At 45.0% G+C, this 23779-nt stretch overlaps 2 protein-coding genes and 1 non-coding gene across 3 annotated transcripts; 1 reads left to right on the top strand and 2 right to left on the bottom strand.

The window, feature by feature from the left end:
- Positions 1–3848: 3848 nt before the first annotated feature.
- On the bottom strand, positions 3849–11005 carry LOC125352720 (HLA class II histocompatibility antigen, DM beta chain). The gene is made up of 6 exons (XM_048348005.1): positions 10726–11005; positions 8532–8816; positions 6596–6880; positions 4727–4843; positions 4535–4570; positions 3849–4160 (listed from the first exon to the last, which is right to left on the bottom strand). Exons 1-6 carry the CDS (start codon positions 10778–10780, stop codon positions 4156–4158), a joined length of 783 nt encoding a protein of 260 aa, XP_048203962.1. The 5' UTR covers positions 10781–11005; the 3' UTR covers positions 3849–4155.
- Trnac-gca lies at positions 8886–8957 on the top strand. The gene has a single exon. It is a non-coding gene; the product is annotated as a tRNA-Cys (tRNA).
- A 5306-nt stretch (positions 11006–16311) lies between the features above and the next one.
- Positions 16312–20181, bottom strand: LOC125352188 (HLA class II histocompatibility antigen, DM alpha chain). Its single transcript, XM_048347318.1, has 6 exons — positions 20038–20181; positions 19875–19878; positions 18320–18600; positions 17240–17518; positions 16878–17006; positions 16312–16540 (listed from the first exon to the last, which is right to left on the bottom strand). Exons 1-6 carry the CDS (start codon positions 20123–20125, stop codon positions 16536–16538), a joined length of 786 nt encoding a protein of 261 aa, XP_048203275.1. The 5' UTR covers positions 20126–20181; the 3' UTR covers positions 16312–16535.
- Positions 20182–23779: the final 3598 nt, after the last annotated feature.

The raw sequence follows: 23779 nt of genomic DNA, 5'->3' as shown, positions 1-23779 counted from the left end.
TGTGGGAAAATGCATGAAATTTGACTATGTATTGTGGATTATACACTAATCCTATAGGCAAACTAAATGTCCAGAATGCGATTATTTTCCTGTTTTTTGTTTTGTTTTGTTTGGCCAGTCCTGGGTCTTGGACTCAGGGCCTGAGCACTGTCCCTGGCTTCTTTGCGCTCAAGGCTAGCACTCTGCCACCTGAGCCACAGCGCCCCTTCTGGCCGTTTTCCATATATGTGGTGCTGGGGAATCGAGAGCTTCATGTGTAGGAGGCAAGCACTCTTGCCACTAGGCCATATTCCCAGCCCCTATTTTCCTGTTTTATAGAAGATAAATGGTCAGGTTCTTGGGAAATATGTGAAAACATTTAATATTAAAGTGGTGTAATGTTTGCTGCTGACACTAAAATTGTTAGGGGAAAATAACATTAGAAAGATGTAAAGGGAAAAATAAATCAAGTAGGGTAGAATGATTAATCTTTTAAAATTTGGATAAAGTGTACATATGAACGTACACAGCTCCTCCGTCTCTCCCTCCCTGTTTTCTTCTTTCTGTTTCCCTCCCTTCCTTCTTTCTCTTTTATTTGAGTTCCTCCTGCATGAGTGTTCTTCCACTGAGCTACCCTCCCAGCCCAAGAATTCTTTGTATGATTGTAACTTTTCTGTATGTTTGAAACTGTTTCAAAATAAAAAGTTTCAAGATGTTACAATCTTTAAGTTAAAGGGAAAAATGTAAAGAATGTAAGTAACACAACTGAGCTTAAATTAAAATATTATACATGAAAACTAAGTATGACTAAAGCAGAACTATGATTAAACAGAGGGAATTATGGTTAAAGCAGAGGGAAATTTTTACCTTTAAATACACGCATTAGGAAACCAAAAAGAAAACAGAAAAAAAAAAGAACATTAAGTGAGCTATTGATTTAGCTCAAAACTTAAAGAGGAAGAGAGCAAACTGAAAGAAGGAAGGAAATAATCAAGATAAGAATAGAGATTAGGGGCTGGGGATATGGCCTAGTGGCAAGAGTGCCTGCCTCGGATACACGAGGCCCTAGGTTCGATTCCCCAGCACCACATATACGGAAAACGGCCAGAAGCGGCGCTGTGGCTCAAGTGGTAGAGTGCTAGCCTTGAGCGGGAAGAAGCCAGGGACAGTGCTCAGGCCCTGAGTCCAAGGCCCAGGACTGGCGCAAAAAAAAAAAAAAAAAAAAAAAAAAAAAAAAAAAGAATAGAGATTAGAACCAACAGCAATAAGAGATTGAAGAAAATAAAAGCAGGCCTTTAAAAAGTTGCTTATATTATTCCAGAAAAGATACTGAAGAACAAAATCTGTACAGTTCATTGTATAGGGGGATTTTTTTATCCAAAAAAGGAAATATAAGAGAAGCAAGTTTCATGTTTCTACTTCATAAAATAATGATAACAAATACATCACTCTAACTTAAACCAAAAGTAAATGTGTCAAATAGGGTTTGCCTCAGAATGCAAAGGTATTTCATTTTTTCAAAAAAGTTTCAAGGACTGGGAATGTGGCTTCGTGGTAGAGTGCTTGCCTAGCATGCGTGAAGCCCTGGGTTTGATTCCTCAGCACCACATACACAGAAAAGACAGGAAATGGCACTGTGGTTCAAGTGGTAGAGTGCTAGCCTTGAGCAAAAGAAGCTCAGGGACAGTGCCCAAACGCTGAGTTCAAGCCCCATGACTGGCAATATAGGAAGTTGGCAGAGTGGTTCAAATGGTAGATCTCCAAGTATGAGGTCCTAAGTTCAAGTCTTAGTCCTGCCAAGAAAGAATGGGGAAAGCATTTGTCATATGAACTTGACATCCCAGGTAGATGCTCGATGTTTTTACAGTTAATAATTTTGTCTCTACTACATCCATGCTTTTCCCAGGAGGATCTTGTAGTTAGGATCTCTCTTCTGGAAAGAGTTTATGAAAGAAGTCAGTGGGAGGGGATAGTTTTCATGAATTCAAATGGTTATTCTCTAAGGAAGGCCATAGAGGCCAGGAAAAAAAGCAGAGCAAGTGTGTTGGGGAAGATAATGGATCAATGTTAGATAAAAAATTTTGTAAATCTTACTAGTTTCTTTTTTATTTTTTGCCAGTCCTGGCACTTGAACTCAGGGTCTGAGCACTGTCCCTGGCTTCTTTTTGCTCAAGGCTAGCACTCTACCACTTAAACCACAGCGCCACTTCTGGCTTTTTCTGTATATGTGGTGCTGAGGGCTTCTTGTATGCGAGGCAAGCACTTTACCACTAGGCCATATTCCTAGCCTCTTATTTTTAATTTTTGACAGAGTGAATTCCTTTTGAAATCCTACTTTAGATCCAGGAGCTGGTGGCTCGTGCCTGTAATCCTAGCTACTCAGATTGAGACCTAGAGAAACAAAGTTTGAAAGCCAGCCCAGAGAGAAAAAATGCTTGAAACTCCACGTCCAATTAGCTAGCAAAATGAGAGACTGGAGGTAGGACTCAAGCAGTCAGAGCATCAGCTGTGAGCAAGCAAGTTGTGCTAGAGCTTGAGGCACTGAGTTCAAGCCCTGGAACCAGGATTGGGTGAGGAGGGTTAAGTACTGAATCGTGTGTGCGTGCCAAATGTCCTTTGAGTTTTGGGTAGATGGAAATGGAAGGATGACTTTCTAGAGAGATATGCAAACTTGGATGAGGAATTTCAGGCCACATTATATTATAGAAAGAGAATTTGTGGGCTGGGGATATAGCCTAGTGGCAAGAGTGCCTGCCTCGGTTACAAGAGGCCCTAGGTTCGATTCCCCAGCACCACATATACAGAAAACGGCCAGAAGCGCCACTGTGGCTCAAGTGGCAGAGTGCTAGCCTTGAGCGGGAAGAAGCCAGGGACAGTGCTCAGGCCCTGAGTCCAAGGCCCAGGACTGGCCAGAAAAAAAAAAAAAAAGAGAGAATTTGTTCAAGTTATTTAACTCTTCTGCATCTCACTTCCTTGGACTGACGTGGAAGGATACAATCAGTTCCTTCTCGCGCTGCCGTGAAGAGAGCATGCAGTGCAAACGTGAAGTACTTGGTCCGCGGCTGAGGATATGGGCTTGGGCTATATGTTCCTTTCCCCTCTTACAGCATAGGAAAAACTCAAATCTGAAGTCAAGCCCTTGTCCCCTGAATCCTAACTTCCTGAAGGTTCCCCTTGTGGCTCCATGTGGATGAAGTAGGATAATGCACACCTGCACCTGGTACAAGGCCGGGCCTAGAACCTCGAATACCTGATAATAGCTAAGGTGACTCCATGGGAGCGAAGGCTCACATTACCAAGCCATGTTCCAAGCTCCTTATAAGTATTAACTCATCCAATCCTCTTAAGGCTCCTTAGGAGGTGGGTAAGCACTTAAGACCCCTTCCTTACTTGGTGACTCCATCCTTCCACAGCTTAATTTTTTTTTCTTATGGATTACGGCTTCAAAATCTGCCCCCAGGGGCTGGGGATATAGCCTAGTGGCAAGAGTGCCTGCCTCGGATACACGAGGCCCTAGGTTCGATTCCCCAGCACCCCATATACAGAAAACGGCCAGAAGCGGTGCTGTGGCTCAAGTGGCAGAGTGCTAGCCTTGAGCGGGAAGAAGCCAGGGACAGTGCTCAGGCCCTGAGTCCAAGGCCCAGGACTGGCCAAAAAAAAACAAACAAACAAACAAACAAACAAAATCTGCCCCCAATTCTGTGGTGTTTAGATGGGAAAATTTGAAGAAAGGCCCTGACTCCTTTGGTGAAATAGGAAAGGCTTGTTCTCCATTCTACTCCTGTATTCTTTCCCCAGGACCTCAGGAAAAACACACAGAAAACCACTATTTTCACCAGTTTATTTCACAGGGATGAGCACCAGCTCTGTGGGGGGGGGGGGGGGCGGGCCGCTCTGGGAGAAGGCGTTGAACTCCCTCCACAGTTATAGTCGCCTAAGAAAGACAACCTTGCACAATGAATTTGATCACAGAATATGAGCCCCTTCGAGCTGCTATGGTTTACATAAAGGGAACTGGAAATGTCCAAAAATTGAGTGAAGAAATCTTAGGATCCAAGAACATTGGAGGAGGGGTAGAATATGTTAGACACTGGGGGACATGGTAGCATCATTAATAGCTGGGATCTCCATCTTCCTTGGAGTGGAAGTTGTAGGCTTCTGCCCCTAGGAAATGTGCTATCCTGCAGAGGAAATAGAAAGGAAATCATAATACCCCAACTTGACCCCATCATTGTCTCTATAGCCACCCTGTACCCAAGCCCTGACCACAGTAACAGTGAGAACTCCAGGTCAGCAATGGCTATGACAGAGGAATCCCTGTGGCCACCTCCTCATTGGTGCTCCAGGGCACAAGAGGAAGTTTCAGCTCTCTTTGTTTTCCTTTTTCTTGTTCCTAATCTCAACCATGACAGCATAATCATGTCCTTCACTAGATTTTTATGGCAATTCACTCCCTACCACCTTACTATAAGCATTGTTAGCTGAACACACTAACCCTCTCCAATCTTTCCTCCCTCTGAAAGACCAGTGAGTAAACAGATAAACAAAGATTTACCTTCTGGATAATTGGATCCAGGGAGAGGAATGTAGCCTAGGAGAGGAAGACCCTTGATTAGACCAGAATAAAGAATCTAACATTACTCATAGCAAGCAGGGGAGGAATAACAGAATGGATCACTCCTTTCCTCTAAAAGGAGTGGAGACTGGGAGCAGGGGTGGGGCTGGAGAGCTCAAGAGGGTCACTTACTGGAGGAGCCAGCCTTCCGCCAGCTGACCAGACCAAGACCGAAGACGATGATGCCCACGCCCAGGGTCACTGCAGACACAGAAATCTTTATTGTCTGTATGGGAGAAAGCCCAGAGGCTGCAAAAATAAAAATAGAGACTTAGATTGTTCTGTAACTCACTCTTGGAGCCGTGTCATTGATTGTAATCTCCACCTAGAAAAGGTTCAAAGGTTCTTTTATTTACTTACATACACTTACTTACTTGCCAATCCTGAGACTTGGACTCAGGGCCTGAGCACTGTCCCTAGCTTCTTTTTGGTCAAGGCTAACACTCTACTTCCTGAGCTACAGCACCCCTTCTGGATTTTTCTATATATGTGGTGCTGAGGAAATCAAACACAGGGCTTCATGTGTGCTAGGCAAGCACTCTCCCACTAAGCCACATTCCCAGCCCCTATTTTTTATTTTTATTTTTTGCCAGTCCTGGGGCTTGAACTCAGGGCCTGAGCACTGTCCCTGGCTTCTTTTTGCTCCAGGCAAGCACTCTACCACTTGAGCCACAGCACCACTTCTGGCTTTTTCTATATATGTGGTGCTGAGGAATCAAACACAGGGCTTCATGTATACAAGGCAAGCATTCTACCACTTGACCATATTCCCAGCCCCCAGTTCAAAGGTTCTTTATCTTGGTTCCAGGTGTCTCGATCACACCTATATACACCCAAGGAAATGGCTTTCCTCCACATCCCATCCCTCCCTTCTCTACTGCAGAGGTCCTACCTCCCCAGAGTAACAACGTAGCTTTCTCTCTAACGTGGTTCGAGCTCTCTTTCCTTCTTCCACTCCCAGGATACCATCACCAGAATCAGAGGGTCCTCCCTCCCCTACCCACTGCATCCATGATAACAATGATTGCTCCCTTTCTTGTTCCATCTGAGCAACTTACTAGTAATATGTCTCCCCAGCTTTCCAATAGTTGTATTGTGTGAATTATCCCATTACTGTGTGTCTTACACATCCATATTTCTCATGTGTTCTTTCAGAGTTTGTTTCCATCCCTCTTCCCCCACCCCATTTGCCAGAGCTGGTCTTATTCTGAATGGTGCTCTGCTTGGATTCTTTTTCCATGTTAAAATGAATACTCCATCTCCAAGGGAAACTCCTTGTGCACTACATAAAAGAGACCTACCAGGAGAGCTCAAGTGGACATGTGAGTTCCGCTCTCTTCTTGTTCCCCATTCTCTTCACAGAGGGAGGCATGGTCTTGGCAGCCAGCCTGACATCCTGCTCCCTAGCCCTTCCTAGCTAAACTTCCTCTTCCTCTTTGCTTTCTCAAGAATCTCCAAGTCTGTGCACATGGTCTCTCATTACCTCGAAGTACCCCCAATCCAGGGGTTCAAACAGAAATATTCTTAAACATGCCCAAGATGTTTACCAGCTATGGTTTTACTAGCCCATTGTGGTTGACACAACAGCTGAAATTCTACGTAGCCCCACACCAAGAGAAAGCCCCCTTTCTTCCTCAATCTTCATTATTTTCTCCGACAATAGAATAGTTGGACTCTGAGAAGACTAGACTACTAGTGATTGGTTCTGCGAATGTAATTTTCAAATCTCCATCTTGTTTTCAGAACAATCATGCCTCCTTCCCACCCTCTAACAAAACCATACTAAGACTGTGTCAATGCCTTCTCCTCCCATTCCTTTATCCTATTGTCCTATCTCTGGTCATAAACCCTCCTCCACAGGCTCTTCCAGAAGCACTCCTTTTCCTACCACTTGCTCCCTACCACACACTCTCTGTCCACATCTCATTCCTCTTTTCTAACCATTAACTTCCAGTACCTCTCTATTGTAACTCTAATTCCTCTCGTCCACCACACACTTACTCCAGTCCTTCGAGATGGGCTCAGGAACCCCAACATGCTTCACCACACAGGTGTAGGTGTCCCCATAAGAGGGGGTTAAAGCTAAATGGGAGATGGTCTGGTATGTCCAGTCTCCATTGGGCTGGGCAACCTTCTGGATATTTTGGTGAGGGGCAATGGGCTTTCCGTTCTTCATCCATGCGATTGTTACTTCAGCCGGATAGAAACCCCACACGTAGCAGGCCAGCATCACGGGCTCCCTTGTGTTAAAAGGAGTGGTTTGAGCGACTTGCACAGATGGTGGGCCTGCAGAGGAGAAAATAAATATGACCCAAAGGCAAGCATCATTCTAGCTTTTGCTTCCACCTGATTTCTTTCCCATAGCAACTCTTCATAGATTTCCCATCCTCCTTTACCATATTCACAGCCCCTGGCAAGCCACCACTTGAAAATGAGGAGGCAGAACTACTCCCTGGTCCCTGTGTTTTCCCTCCATCTCCTTCAATGTCATGCTTTCTTTTCTCCTCTGCAATTGTGTTTGATCACAACTGGTGAACATCAGATGTGAACTGCAAACTGTTGTGAAAGTTATTGTGGAGGTTGTTGAGATCTGAGGATCACCATTCAAAGCCAGCCCAGGCACTCTTGCCACGAGGCCATACTCCCAGCCTCAGCCCAAGCTTTGAGACTCTTTTTTTTTTTTTTTTAACCAGTCCTGGGGCTTGAACTTAGGGCCTTGGCACTGTCCCTGGCTTCTTTCGCTCAAGGCTAGCACTCTATCACTCACGCCACACTGCTACTTCTGGCTTCTTTTTTCTGTTCATGTGCTACTGAGGAATCAAACCCAGGGTTTCATGCATGCTAGGCCAAGCACTCTACCACTAAGCCACATCCCAAGCCCTCCGTGAGACGCTTATCTCCAATTAAATGGCAAAAGGCTGCAAGTAGAGCTGTGGTTCAAGTTGAAGAGCACCATTCTTGAGTGAAAAAGTTAAGAGACAGTGCCTAATCCACAAGTTCAAGCCCTAGTATCAGCACAAGACACCCCCCCACACAAAGTCATTGTGTTTAGGTCAAATGTACTAATTAGCTCGAAAAGACATAAACCAACAGCAATCCAGGATTGTAAATTGAGCCATGTAAAGGAAAGAAAAAAACTTCAAATCTTATCTAGCAAATTAATTTGCTAAATAAAACCTTTTCTACTCGGATAGTTTAAGAAAGCAAACCTAACTCTCTTACATTTGGAATTGGTGTCATTCAAATTAGTAACATTGTTCATATTGTTATTCTCTTAGGTGACTTTCCTGCCTGCCTCTAGCCTAGATATTTTTAAGTAAAATATTGCTTAAGTAAAAATATTAAAATATTACATAAAAAAATTTCTAAAAATGTGAAAATGCCGATATCTCTGTATCTAGCCTGGAAATGCCTATATCCCCAGAATTGTTACCCAATGGAGCTGGAGTGGTGTAAGACATACTTATTTGCCCTTTGGAGATGTTTATGTTCACTTTTCTTTCAACCCATTCTCAATACAAGGAAGTCAAGGAGAAAACAAAAAACTTGCATCAGAATCTCCTGGGAGCTTTCCAGATATTCCCACTCCAAATCCAGAACATCAAAATACGGAATAGAGATGCGCAAATATCTTGGGACAAGTCCCTCCGGTTATTCTGCTATCCTGCCATTGCGGTTACACACGCCTGGAGAAACTCAGACCTGCCTTCTGAGGTGTTCTGCCCTCGCAGGCTCAAATGCTGCTTCCTCTTTCCACCTGTTCTTCATCAATCACTTAGTTCCCTGTGACGGTCAGTCTTCCCTCTTCCTATAGGCCAGGCCCACATACTTCCTTTCCTGATTAAATCTTAATCCCCTTGCCTGCGGTGGGCTCTTCTCTGCCCTTCCCTCTCCTAGCCCTCCTTCCACATAGCCCCTCAGCACCCTCTCTCCTCACGTGTTCGGTGGGTCAGAGACTTCCAGAAGGGCTGGGTGTGTTTGGCACAGTCCTGGAGCCCGTTACTCAGGCGCTGGAGCAGGTCTGTATCATTATTGAGGTAACTTGATAGGTCTTGGGCCAAACCACCCAGGATTCCAAATTCACAAGGAGACATCATCCCCTCCTCCGGGTTCCAGCAGGTCAGTAGATCCTTGTTGAAGGCGATGCAATACGCAAAGTCCTTGGGCGTCCCGTCATCATCCAAGAGACAGGCGCTCTCCACGTGGGTCACAAAGCCACCGGCTGCATCCAGGGAAGAGAGGACAGGTCAGTGTCTGCTGCTAATGGGACAAATACTACAAATATTGGGCTGGAGGTATGGCTCAGTGGTAGAGTATCTGCCTGCAAAGTGGGAGGCCCTGAGTTCAAACCTCAGTATTGCCAAAAATAAAAATAATGGTGTCTGTCTCCAGTTCCTAGAAGAACTGCTAAATCCTTTTAATTTCATGAGTTGGAAAGGGGGACTAGACGCATCCTTTGTTCCAGTTCTTTGACCTAGTTCCAGATACTGAGTTTCTAATCCCTTGGAATTTGCTGAGTGACAGCAGTACATTTTGCCTAATGAGATGACTCTTGGTGGGTCACTAGAGGAGGTCAGCTGGTCACCAGAAACACCTAGCCATGGTTAAAAGCTCGAATCTGTTATTTATATCTCCCCAGTACTCCAGGAAAGGAACAGGGAGCCTATGTGATGAAGCCTCCATAAAAAGCTCTCAACTGCCTGCAAGTGGCTTAAGATCAAGGCTTGAGGCCTACCCAGGCAAGAAAGGCTAAAAGACTTTCTTTTTGGAAAGAGCCAGAAGTGGAGCTGTGGCTTGAGTGGTGGAGAGCTAGCCTTGAGCACACAAGCTCGGGGACAGAGCCCAGGCCCCGAGTTCAAGCCCAAGGACTCTCTCTCTCTCTCTCTCTCTCTCTCTCTCTCTCTCTCTCTCTCTCTCAAATTCAAAAACAAATCTGACAAATCTGTGAACTATGAGGTCCCAAGACCTTCGGAGTTGGTAAGCACATCCAGGAGGTTGGCACACTCCAACTCCAAGGGGACAGAGGCTCCTGCAGTTGGGGACCCTCCTGGGCCTCCCGCTCTGGGCCTCTTCCCCTGGCTATTCCTCTATATCCTCTAGTAAATCCTTCGCAATAAGCCAGCAATAGTAAATAAACTATTATCTTAGGTTCTGTGAGCCTCACTAGCAAATTATCAAACCCAAGGAAGGAATGGTGGGTTTGGAGCCCCTGGTTTGGAGCCAGGATGGAGAAAAGTTGTGGGTAACCCAGTGACCCACCTCGCCGTGATTGGCATTAGAAATGGAGCGATCTTGGGGGACTGAACACTTGGCCTCAGGGCCTGTGTTAACTGTGGTTTATGTCATAATTAAATTTGATTATAAGATATCTCACTGGTGTAGAAGAACTTATTGTGGGTGGGGGCACCTATCTGGCTACAGTAGTGTTGAATGTAAGTATGTAGAGAGAAACCAGGCTAGTTAGTCTTCACTATATCCAGCCGGGAACTCAAGCCTCAATCATATTCAACTAATCTGGCAGAGACTTCCGGCATCACACAACATCTATTGACCAAGCTCACATACAGATGTCTCTGAGAGCCCCAAAAGAGAGGACTAGATGATAACAGCAGAAAGGCTTTTAGATCCAACTCCTAACTTGGTGTGAGACCAAATATACAGGCATAGAAGCTTCCCAAGATCATTTACATATTTAAACAGGACAACCCCAAACACAGACCTCTGTAAAACAAACAAGAAGAATAAAATGAGTCAAGAGGAACAGTCAGTCTTGTTCTGCACTGGAAATACTATAAACAATTAATTTCATACGTTTTTTCAAGACAGGATCTCACTAGGTAGCCCAGGCTGATCTCAAACTTGAGATTTTCTTGCCTTAACCTCTTGAATCCTGGGATTACAAGCATGCACCACCAGGTCTGGTCACATCACACATGTCTAAGTGTCAGGCCCAGAGGAGCTGGAGATGCAGTAATGTAGATGGTAGACATTGTCATTGGTTTACATTCTAGCAGGAGATAAACAATTCACCAATGACTACACAGCTTGATCACTACTACAATGGTCACAAAAATACAGCAGAGTGCTACAAGCAGAACACAGTAGGGATCCCCAGGAAAGCATGTTCTTACCTGCTCCTGTGCAGCCTAGGCAGAGGCCCAGCAATATCGGGAGAAGAATGGTCATGTTGAATTCTGCCAAGATGCAGCGAGTTCAGGCCCTTGAACCAGCTCTTGCTGGAGCCTTGGGTCCTTTCCTGCCTTAGAAACCCCAGCCTGAGCAAATGAACTCCTCACACACTGAGTGGAAAAGAGGATCGTGTGGGTCCCTCAATCCTAATTTGGGAGTAACCTGCCCCTAGATCCCATACTTGTTACTACCAACTCATTCAAGTCCTGGGTCCCAAACTGAAAGTTGTCACATTAGTTAGGTGGGCGGGGACAGATGTAGAGACAAATCACTGAGTATCTTAGCCTAGCATCATCAGTTACTAGGTGAAACTCATCTTGCCCTAGGCTTAACCAACAGGATTTCTGGACTTTCTCTTTCTTAACTTTATGTCAAACAACCAACCAGTCTGTAGGTGATTTCTTTGGGTCAATTGAGGAAATAACCTCAATATTTCCAAGATATGTGCAGCCTAGACTCCCGGCAAGCTTAAATCTCTCCTCTCAATGATCTTTCAAAAGACTAAGGGCTAGATAACCCCCTCATCCCTTACAGGGAGGTTCCCTAGGAAGATAGTACATACAGACTTGATCTGTCCTGTTGCACAGGACATGGAAGGACATAGGGCCAGAGGGCTCAGGTGGCAGACAGAGCTGCTGAGAAAGTCCCAGAGAGAATGGACAGTTGTCAGGACACAACATAAGGGTGCAGTAGTTCCACTTTAGAGACCAAGGCCAGGCAGGACCTGGAAAATCCCTTCACACGCCTCTATTGCTTCTTCCGTTTGAGTTGGTCAAGCTTCATTTCCTCCTCAGCTATAATGGCTGTTTTCTGGAGCCAGGAAACCCTATCCTCCCACTCAAAGTCATCTCCAGGGTAGACCATGGGGTAACTCCACTAAAGCCCTTGGGAAAATAGCGGGCCCTAGACCCGAAGCTCACCTATGTTCCCCTAAACTCTCAACTCCCCTGAATGTTTCCCCTACAATCTCTTCTGTTCTGGTGTAACTGCTTTCTGAAATCACCAGAACAGTGAAATGAAGCTTCCTCCTGGAAAAACAAAATACTGCTTTGAGATATGTGTGTATGTACATACACATATATGTACATGTCTATACTATGTATAGACATATACATGCATATTTTTTTCTGATACTAGGATTCAAATCCAGAGCCTCATACAAGCTACCCAAGTACTCAACCACTGACCTACATCCCTAGCTCTGGAAAGAAAGATATCAAATAGGAATTCATTCTTTTACTCTGTTATGAACTATATAATTTATCCATTTTTTCCATCCTGTCTTAAAATCCTAAAGTGGCTTAGCCCTGCTCCCCAGTAAGCTTTAAGGTTCAGCCTCTTCTCATCTTAGTTTCAGAAAGTTCTTGCATTTAATGGTGACCTAAACAAGAGATTTAGGAGGGTGCCCCTTGACCTTGCTCTCCCCCCAAGGTCCCTCACCATAAAATAATACATTTATAAAGAAAAAAATAGCATGCACCCAAAATGAACTCAAAGATCAATATTAGGAAGCAAAGGCTTGCTTGGTATAACTAAATGACTTTAACCGAAGCATGGCTCGTATTCCCCAGCACCACCCCACCCCCGCCACTCCGTGGCCCACTTAGTTGTGTACTGTAACTCCTCTAGACAATGTTCAGTGTTGGGAATGAGCAGGACATGGGGCAGGGAGTCAGAATTTGAGCTTCAATTTGGGAATCGAATAGGTACCATTCTAGGTAGGCCCTTTATATGCCATCTCACATGCTCTTAAAAGATTTAATAATGGTCTTTAAAAACAGATCTAGAGATTTACATTTAATTCCTTGCTTATACAACTCCTTTACTACTACTACTACTACAACACACACACACACACACACACACTCACACACACACACAGTATGGCCACACATTCATTTTACCCTGGGATTGGAATGTCACAGATAATGGAAAGTAGTGAGACTTCTCTTTTGAGGAGAGGGCCACAATTCATACCCAATCCCTCCAAAACTCATCTTTCCTGTGCTCAAAGATCTTCCTGCTCTGAGAACCACTCTCGCTTCTACTTGTTGTTGTGACTATTTCAACACTATGGGACTCCACATACACACACCACACATTTCCTCCTGGCATTCCTCCCAGTCCTTCCCACGTCTACAAAGGCCAGCCCTGACAAAAGTCCTTGCTCTGGGGGCTCCTGTACTGTCCCAGAGGTGGTCCTACCAGAGGCAGTGAGGCTGAGGAGCTCTGCTCCAGCAGTCAAAGGAGATGTGAAACCTCTGAAGGCAGCAGCAGGAACTGGCAGAAGATTTCACTTCCTTATTCAGGTGAACACCCACGGGAGATTGTAGAATAAGGCAGGACAGAAAACCAAAAGACATGTGTTCAACAAAGCAATTTCTTCTTTTCCTCCCCGTTTTCCAACCACCATTTTTACAGATGTAGCCCTGACTTCCTACTTCCAGCCAATGCCAAAGAATATTTCAACTGCCCTATCCATTGCGGCTCAGGAGATCCTTATTTGATCAAATTTATGTAGCAGTAGGATCCCTAGCCACGTTTTCATATGCTCTTCTTCTTCTTTTTTTTTTTTTTTTGCCAGTCCTGGGGCTTGAACTCAGGGCCTGAGCACTGTCCCTGGCTTCTTTTTTGCTCAAGGCTAGCACTCTACCACTTGAGCCACAGCGCCACTTCCGGCTTTTTCTATATATGTGGCACTAAGGAATCGAACCCAGGGCCTCATGTATATAAGATGAGCACTTTACCACTAGACCATATTCCCAGCCCCCTATACTGTTCTTCTTGTACAGCCATAACTCAAGACTCATAGAAAGATCCTTGTCTTTCCTGCTGCCACATCCCCTAGCCTGGCCAGCATTACCAGGAATGCTCAGAGCTGGGAGATAGGTATGCTGCAGCCAAATCACCTCACCCAGAGTCAGCTGGTGTGTGGGACCCAACACCTCCAGAAAAGAGGTGATGTTAAAGCTAATAAGCAATAAGGCTAATGGATGTAAAGGGGAAAGAGGAGCCGTCATGGGCCTGGTGGGCAGGCAGTCCTCTCAATGGAGGGCTGAGGCTAAATACCAGATTCATGTAGGAAAAAAGAAAGATAGTTGGCACTGGAGTCCTGGCCTTCAGATTCTGAAGCCTAGCAGTGCCAAAGCCATTGAGAGTCAATGAAGAGCCTGGGCTGCTGAAGCCCCAATGAGCTATTAGCTGGACATCAGTGGCTGGCACCTATAATTCTAGCTACTCGGGAAGCCGAGATCTCAGAATCAACGTGTGAAGTTAGCTCAAGCAGAAAAGTGTGAGATTCTTATATCAAAAAGCGGAAAATAGAGCTGTGGCTCAAGTAGTAATGCACTACCTTGAGTGCAAAAGCTAAAGGACAGCTCCAAGACCCTGAGATCAATCCCTAGTATGAGCATTAAAAAAAAAAAGAAAAGAAAAAGAGCTCTGATGTCCTCACTAGAGTTGTACATTAAAGGAAGTCACAAATGTAGTCACACTTTTCCTAAGAATATGGCCTTAGCAATATAAGATCTCTTCTAGACATGTTCTCAAATCACTTAAGTTCTTAGCATCTTCTTCAAATGCAGTTTAAACTCAAGCCTCCATTTTATAAACAGAAAAAAAAATTCAGTCAATCATTTACAATCTAAAACTGACAGCAAGAGAGCACAGGGTTTTGAAAGCCAAAATTAAATAATTCTCTTCAGAGAAGGAATTGTATGCAAATTTAACCAATGGGCAGTGAACTAGAAGAAGATATTTGTGATATTTATGCTGGTCTGTGATTATTACATAGAATAACCTCAAAATTCACAAGAAAGAAGCAGAAAGGGCAATTTAAAAATCAATAGAATTGTCAGGCCCTGGTAGCTCATGGCTATAATCCTAGCTACTCAGGAGGCTGAGATCTGAGAGTCACAGTATGAAGCCAGCCCAGGCAAACAAATTCAAGAGACACTCTCTAAATAGCCAGCAAAAAGCCAGACATAAGCTGGGGATATGGCCTAGTGGCAAGAGTGCTTGCCTTGTATACATGAAGCCCTGGGTTCAATTCCCCAGCACCACATATATAGAAAACAGCCAGAAGTGGTACTGTGGCTCAAGTGGCAGAGTGCTAGCCTTGAGCAAAGAGAAGCCAGGGATAGTGCTCAGGCCCTGAGTTCAAGGCCCGGGACTGGCAAAAAAAAAAAAAAAGCCAGACAAAGGTGTAGCTCAGATGGTAGAGCACCAGCCTTGAGTGAAAAGGCTAAGCAAAATTACAAGACTGCAAGGCTATGAGTTCAAGTCCCAGTACTGGTGCACGCACATGTGTACATGCACACACACACACACACACACACACACACACACAAAGTCAGCATTACTAGCTTTGCTAGTAAGGAGATGCAGACATTAAAACAATGAATGAAAGATAAGAAAGTAAATCAGGCGTTTTTTGGTTTGTTTGTTTTTTTTTGGGTGGGGGGAGTGAGCTCTAGTAGCAGAGGGTTGGTTGGGCTAACAGAAGCAGGTGTGAATGAGAATGAATATGATCAAAGTAGTTTGCGTGTATATATAAAAATAGAACCATAAAACCAGTCTAAATTGTTTTAAAAGGGGTGATAGAAGGAGTGAAATTGATTGGGACACTTTGTACACACATGTGGCAAGTCACAATGAAGCTTCTTGTATAATTAGTATATACTAATAAAAAAAAGTCTTTAAGAGCCATAAAAGCTCAATGAGGGCTGGGAATATGGCCTAGTGGCAAAGTTCTCGTCTCATATACATGAAGCCCTGGGTTCGATTCCTCAGCACAACATATATAGAAAAAGCCAGAAGTGGTACTGTGGCTCGAGTGGCAGGGACAGTGCTCAGGCCCTGAGTTCAAGCCCCAGGACTGGCAAAAAAACAAAACCAAACAAAAAGCTCAATGAGGCAGGACAACAATGATTCCCACTGTAATCCTGGCTACTCAGGAGGCTGGGACCTGAGGATCACAGTTGGAAGCCAGCCCAGGAAGAAAAGTCTGTGAGACTCTTACCTCCAATTAACCACTAAAAAGCTAGAGCTGAAGCTGTGTCTCAAGTGGTAGAGCACTAAATTTGACCAGAAAAGTTCAGGGAAGGAGGGAGGAAAAGCGGGAGGGAGGGCTTTTCCCTGTTTCCCCTCCTTCAGGAGAGCAAGCTATGTTCGGGCTAAGGCACGCTGAATTTGAAATGACAACCCATTCACGTTGAGGAATCCAGAAACAAAGGTCAGGAGCTAAGAAAGAAGCTACAGGGCTGGGGCAAGAGTGCTTGCCTCGCATACATGAAGCCCTGGGTTCAATTCCCCAGCACCACATATACAGAAAACAGTCAGAAGTGGCGCTGTGGCTCAAGTGGCAGAGTGCTAGCCTTGAGCAAAAAAAAAAAAAAAAGAAAGAAAGAAAGAAAAAGAAAAAAAAAGCTACATTGGCCTGAAGCATGGCTTGGTGACAGAAAGCTTATCTAGTACCCCAATTTAAAAAAAAAAAAAAAAAAAAAAAAAAGAAGATACACTGATATTAAGAAATGAGGTTTATTGCCTTGAAGTGGGAAGGTGGGTGAATGTGACAGGTGTTCTGCTGTAGTCAGACACACAGGGCAGCACAGCCCTCAGCAGAGATACCCCCACTCCTCTCCCCATGCACACCGGAGAAGCCTCTGAGAAGGAGCGCTCCCGGCCAGGACACGAGGCACCTCTGACCATCCTGGATGGCTGATTATTGCTATCAAACTCTGGTCCAGAAGCATCAGTCTGAGGAGAGAGTAGGATGGAGAAAGGTTATTATGGGTCTCCCCTTCCTCCCCAGAAACCTCCCTCTGCCCGGGCCCAATGTCACCCATCTGTCCTTATTCCTTTGTCATCTATCAGCATTTTCCCTATGGGTGCCCATATCACTCCTACCCTACTCAGAGCCCTTCTTGGGGCCTGAAGCTGTGTAACCAGGCCCCCAGTGGGGAAGGTATACCTCCCTTGTCACCCCAGGACCTCTCCTTGTATGCCCGTACACCCGCCATGCCACGGGATAGTGCTGGCATGCTAACACATGCATCCCTGTGTCCGAGTCACCCACCCCCTGCAGATACCATACCATCTGAGCAAGGCTTTCGGAAGTAGATGATGAGGACAACGCCTGCAATGATGCCCAGCACACCTAGGCCAAAAGCCACCCCACATAGCACGTTCTCCAGGAGATCCGAGGGCAGGGCATTCTGGGGCACTAGAACCAAAGAGAAGGTGAGTGAGCCTACAGACCTGGCTGAGGTGCCCTCTACCCAGGAGAATGGACTTGGGGATCTCGTTTGACAAGGAAGAAACTAAAGCATGGAAGGTTGAGGTTGTCTAGAAGGAGACTGGACCAAATAGGTCCAAGTAGAGAAAGAAGGCCCCTCCCGTTGGCTTATCCCAGCCCCACCCCCGAAGAAGCAGACTTCCAAAGAAAAGAGCCCTCACCCCAATAGGCAACAGATGTGTGGCCATCGATTTCATGAGTCACAATGCAGGAGAAAACGTCAGAGGGCTCTGGCGTGAAGTTTAAATAAGAAAATGCTTGGAAGGTGAGTCCCTCCACGGCCAAGACAAGCGTGGGCCCGGCTCCTTCCACAGGGGCATAGTTATGCTGCCAGTCCACTGTTAAGGTTGGCGGGAAGAGGTTCGTGATAAAGCAGACCAGCGTATTGGGTTTGCCAAACTCCAGGGGCTTCATCGTGAACACCTCCGGCACAGGGAAACCTGTGGGGAATAGAGGGGTCAGAGGAAAAAAAAAGAGACAAGTTTAGATGGTACTGTTGGGGTAAGGCACATGAAGGGGAGGCAGAAATGACTGAACGAGTGGGGCTCTGAGGCAGGTAAAGGAAGAGCTGGGTCTCATTGCTACAGGCCACTCTAGACTACTCTGCTCCAACTTCTGGCCGAACTTCCTGTCTAGACCTCATTGGAGTCTAGTCACTCCTGTCCTTCAAACTTAGGCATATCACCAAATACCGCTTCCTTCTTCAGTCCTGCTAAACACAGTAATCAGAGTGCTAATACTCATTACGCATTGCCTGGTCCCTGTTGAATTCCATCAAGTTCAATACGTAGTTTTGAGTGCCTACACTGTCTCCTGTGCACAGAAAAACACAGGGTGCTGATGGAGATTTGTCTGGTAGACAAAGAAATTCTGAATCAGAAAAAGGTTGCTGGGCACCATTGGTTCATGACTGTAATCCTAGCTACTCAGGAGGCTAAGATATGAGGACTATGGTTCAAAGCCAGCCTGGGCAGGAAAGTCCGTGAGACTCTTATCTCCAATTAACTGCCAGAAAACCTAAAGTGGTGCCGTGGCTCAAGTGGTAGAGCGCTAATCTTGAGCTGAAGAGCTCAGGGACAGCATCCAGGCCTAGAGTTCAAGCCCCACAACCGACAAAAAATGAAAAAGGCCCTAGGCAAGAATGAGAAGGCATGGGATGTGGAAGATGAAGTTCAGTGAGTTAGATGGACAATGGTAAGAAAGAACACAGCCCTCCCATCCCCCCATCCCAGTGTCCTAACCTCTGGCCATTGGGATATACTTTTCCAGTTGGGGGCCTATTTGCTGAAGTATTGCTTCACAGAGCTTCTTGTCAAATAAGATGGCGGGGGTGTCTCCTTGGTCCTGAATCCACTTAGAAAATTCAGGTAGATGAGGTACTCTGGTGTCATGGAAAAAGTCGAAGGAGAAGAGCAGGTCCTGGTCATAGGTCTCAGAGAGCCCAAGGCTTGGATCCCAATCTTGACAGAACACGGTGTGCTGGAACGTGTGGTTTTGCAGCTCATCCTGCCACGCTGGGGTAGGCACTGCAAAGAGATAGGGTAGGGTCAGGGAGGTGGGAGACTGAGAAAATCTTCAGAACTGCAGAATAGAGATGCGGTGGACCCCTCCAGTGTCTGGAGGCTCTTCTTCATAGTATGGGGTGAAGAAAATACTAAAGGATTGCTGCAAACCTCCTCTGGCATAAAAAGGCAACTGTCACTGGGTGCTGGTGGCTCAAACCTGTCATCTAGCTACTCAGAAGGCTGAGATTTGATGATAGGGATTTAAAGCCAGTCCAGGCAGGAAAGTCTGTGAAATGCTTATCTCCAATTAATCAGCAGAAAGCCAGAAGTGGAGCTGTGGCCCAAGTGGTAGAACACCAGCCTTGAGTGGAAAAACTGAGGGATTGCATCTAGGTCATGAGTTTAAGCCCCAAAACCAGTACATATGTGTGCATCTCTCTGTCTCTTACACACACACACACCCCCCCACACACACACACAGAGGCAACTGTCTACAGTTGTCAAAGAAAAAAAAACCTAGGTCTATTATGTAAAGCAAGAGCCAGAGTCACTCTTCTGTTTGCATACTTGTGTAATGCACAAAGACACTAGCCAAGGAGACAAGTAGAAGCCGAATTCCAGCTTGCACTCCACTCACCAAGCCATGAGACAGCACAGGCCTGTATCTTCCCATGAGAGAACATTTGTCCAATTCCATAAGGCTACTATATGTAGTCTCAAAGACCACAGATGGATTTTCTGTCTTAGAAGGTTGGGAGAAAGAATGATCGTGGCCTCCCTGAGCCATAATGACACTTCCTTAGCCTACCCAGCACACATGTAAACCAAAACCCAGGCTCCAGACCTCTCCAGTCATTTCACCTCTCTAAAAGCCTCTCCTCTCCCCCATTGCCCCCTACCCTGGACCTCACAACGACAAGACTGGAGGAAGTGACCCTCTGAGTTTTGGAAATAATTTTCTTTGAAAATCCCAGTAGGAATGCCCCAGGCCAGCAAAAAACTCTTACCCTGTCCTCAGAATAGGACATTTAGAATGAGAGGGACAATTTAGATTACTCTTTCATTCTTCTCTTTCACTGAGAAGAAACTAAGGATCCATAAGGTAAGAGACTTTTCAAGAATCAGAAAATGAAGATAAGAGACTGCAATAACTTTTGGTCCAGTCCCAGAGCTACTACTTTCCAATTGTGGGAACTCACATAAGACACCTAAACTAGCTTGTATACTTCTTCATCTGTAAAATAATGGACTCCGCACCAAATTGTCTTAAATGGAGTATCAAACCCCTGACATTGCTTATCATCCTTAGTCGCTCTCTTTTCCAATCCCACTACAATGTCTACCATCTCATTATCGGTCCCACCACTTACAAAGCACAGGGCTCTTCTGTGCTCTGCTTGGCTCCCTGGGCTCTGAAGTCACTAGTATAGAAGTAAAGGAAAGCACCATTTTACCTGTGGGGATAGCCCAGGAATGGGATAGCAGCCACAGAAGCTGTAGCAGCTGCAGCAGCACAGCTCCTTGACTCTGCTCATGATCCATATCTTCTCTACACTCCAGAGTAGGTAGGAACTACCAACTCCTCTGTCTGGGGTCCCTAGATCCCTCCCCTAGTTTCTTGTCAGCTCATTTCCAATAGTTGCCCTTGTCATTTTGGCTAGACCAATCACAGAGGTATAAAGTTCAACATCATCAGTCACTAGGGAGAGACCCAGAGCCAGCAACCTCCACAAGATATCTCTATGACCTGCAGGCCCAGTGGGCTGGGTCAGTGGAGAAATGTCTGCCTCCTGGTGGAACTCCCTTTCTAGTCTCCAGCTGTCCTGCTCTGAAGAGCAGTGCCCCCTTGTGGCATAATGGGAAGTGACTCCTCTGTCAGCAACTCCCCCTCCCCAGTCCAGCCCCCACCTCCTTTTCTCTCCCAGCCCTCTCCTCTTCCTTAGAAAGGTTTACTCATTCTGCAGAAATATAACGAAAATTCACTAAGTGCTGGGAACTGGACCCAGTGGTACAAATACTAAGATGAACACAGTAGTCGCCTTCCCTGAGCTTGTACTTCTCAGGGTTTCAGCTCCCTATCATCAACTTTAGTCTGAAAATAATAAAAAGTCTAGAAATAAAAATTAAGTAAATCATGCACTGCTGTGAGCAGTGTGATGAAATATTGCACAGTCTTGCTCCATTCTGCCCAGGTGAATCATCCCTTGTCCAGTGTATCTACTCTGTATACATCCCTTCCAGGAGTCAGTGGTCCCTAGTTACCCAGTTAACTATCATTGTACTGCAGTGCTTGTGTTCTAGTAGTCTTTATACTAACTAATTAGGAGATTAAGATATGAGAATCAAGGTTTAAAGCCAGCCTGGCAGATAAACCCTGGAGACTATTATCTCCAATTAGCCAGCAAAAAGCCAGAAATAGAGGCATAGCTCAAGTAGTAGAATGACAAAATGAAAGAAAAAGCCAAGTGAGAGCATGAGGCCATGAGTTCAAGCCCAGCACTGAAACAAAACAAAATAAAGAATAGCCAGGTGCTGGTGGCTCACACTGTAATCCTAGCTACTTAGGAGGCTAAAATCTGAGGATCATAGTTTGAAGCCAGCCTGGGCATGAAAGTCTGCAAGACTCTTTCCTCCAACCACAGAAAAAGCCAGAAGTAGTTTGGTTTAAGTGGTAGAGTGCTAGCCTTGAGCAAAAGAAGCTTAGGGACAGTACCCAGGCCCAGAGTTCAATGCCTAGGAATACATACATATATACATACATACATACATACATACATACATACATACATACACGCATACATACAATGAGTTTATTGGGACCTTGGCCTCCATCTTGCCTTCTGCCTTGGATTTAATAAGGCATTTGAGTCATGTCCTCTCTAAGCCTATTAAGGCTTCTCTAACCTATCTCAGACCCAAATGAGGTCTCTCATAATCACAAAAATGCAAACTCATCCACTAAATAAGCAGTAAGGCAAACTCTCACTTAATTTGTTCCTGTGTTTTAGGGTTTGTTCTCATGTGGTAGATCAGATCTCCATGGTTAAGAATAATGAGCAGTCAATTTTGCCACCCAGAACCATTTTCTAATGATCAGACGACATGCATTTTCCCAGCTTAGAAAATATAAAGGCCACAGACAAAAAGCACCATTATGAGTCTTAAATTCCCATTTCCTGCATGGGAAGCAGAAAACACTTCTCCCTTCCTTCATTTCTTTTAGCTTTATCCTGTTACACTAAAATCCTTGCTAAAACTTCAAAAAACAACAAAAGAATGCAACATGGATTGCTCACCACCAATAAAAAGAAAGAAAAAAAGATGTGCCAAATACTTGGGAAGGAATAATTTTATGGAATAGAGGAATAGGTGGAGATAACCAAGCAGGCCCTTAAGAGTCTTGAAGGAAAAACAATCTGTACAGGAGATTGAGGGGAAAGAATACATTCCAGGGCAAAGGGTAGGAAGATGCATGAAGATCACAGGCATTCGGAGTTCCTTCCTTCGTTGAGCCTGTAACAGCCGACAGGGAAGTTATAAAGGTTGCTCATAGGTTCCCATGTGATAATGGAGGACAGACAGTATCATGATATTCTATCAAATCAGGCAAAAGGCAGCTCACATAGGCCTTGGTACACCCACAAGTTGAGTCTGATTTTTACTTAGCAAATATTAAAGACATAAAAGGTGGGATATTATCATTTTAGTATTTTGGAGGAACTATTCTGATATTTCAAGAAATGGACTGGAACTTGTGACAAACTGAGGCAAAACTGACAGCTAATTGTGTATCGCAACTCAGGCACAATGATGCATCCCTGTAATTGCAGCTACTCAGAAGGTGGGGGTAGGGAAATTATGGTCCAAGGCCAACCCTGGCAAAAGCATGAGACTCTACCTAAAAAATAAACAAGAGGACTTCAGGCTCAAGTGATAGAGCACTTATCTAACAAACATGGGACCCTGAATTCAATCCTGAGTAACTGGAAGAAAAAATAAACCCATAGTATATTATAAGCACATAAAACATTGCATATGTACATTACCTTTTTGTGGCAATATAGAAAAGACTAATTAAGAGATGAGAAGGTCCTATATTAAATTTTAACTAGTACATTGTGATAATTAGGAGGTAGAATCTAAAAGCTTTGACTACTGATTACAGAGGAATTGACAATAACACCCTAATGTGGGTTTTCAGTATTGGACAGAATTGAAGTGGAAAATAATGTCATGAAACAAGGTTCAAGGACAAAGAAAGGGCATGGTGGATCATACCTGTAATTCCAGCACTCAGGAGGCTGAGGCAACACTATCACAAATTTGAGGTCAGCCTGGGCTGAGTTCAATGCTAGTCTGGATTACATATCCAATAAAAAAGAAAGAAAAAAAAGGACTAGGCATGTTGCTCAATGGTAGCGTATTTTCCTAGCATATCAAACACCATCCACACTAGAGAACAAGTTTGACTTTGTAGAGGCTGAAACATGGGGTGTCAGGTGCAGATGAAGAATCTGATCTGGGGAGCTAGGAACACAAATACTGAAGCAGAGGCCATGGAGAAGGTCACCCAAGTAGACTGTGCAGAACATGCAGGAAGGGCAGGGCACCAGTGGCTCAGGACTGTAATTCTAGCTCCTCAGGAGGCTGAGATCTGAGGATTGCGGTTAGAAGGCAGCCCAGGCAGGAAAGTCTATGAGATTCTTATCTCCAGTTAACCACCAGAAAACTGGAAGAGGTGCAGTGACTCAAGTGGTAAGAGTCCTTGCCTTGAACAAAAAAAGCTCAGGGACAGCAGCCCAGGCCCCTTGAGTTCAAGCCCCATGACTGACAAAACAAATAGAATGAGCAAGAAGGGAAACAAAGACATAAGTCTGCCTGAGGGAGCTGGGAATATGGCCTAGTGGCAAAGAGTGCTTAACCTCATATACATAATGTTCGGTAATAAACTTTCTTTCCTGCCTGAATACCGCGTGGTGTTCTCCTTTACCGGCTACCTACTTTAAAAACCTAACATAATATGGTGCCGTGACTTGGGAAGGGCTTAAGAGTCAGGACAGGCGGAATTCCCCTCTATTTTTCTTCTTTTCTGGGAGTATCCCCAGTCCTGACGGCCCTTTTTCCGTGAACCGAACTGCTGCGAGTCACCACGTGGCACTTTTCACTAATATTGCTGGCCTCCACATCCACCTCCAC

Source organism: Perognathus longimembris, chromosome 6 (assembly GCF_023159225.1).
Source record: "Perognathus longimembris pacificus isolate PPM17 chromosome 6, ASM2315922v1, whole genome shotgun sequence".
Classification (NCBI taxonomy): Eukaryota; Metazoa; Chordata; class Mammalia; order Rodentia; family Heteromyidae; genus Perognathus; species Perognathus longimembris.
This window is presented reverse-complemented; position numbering and strand designations above follow the sequence as displayed.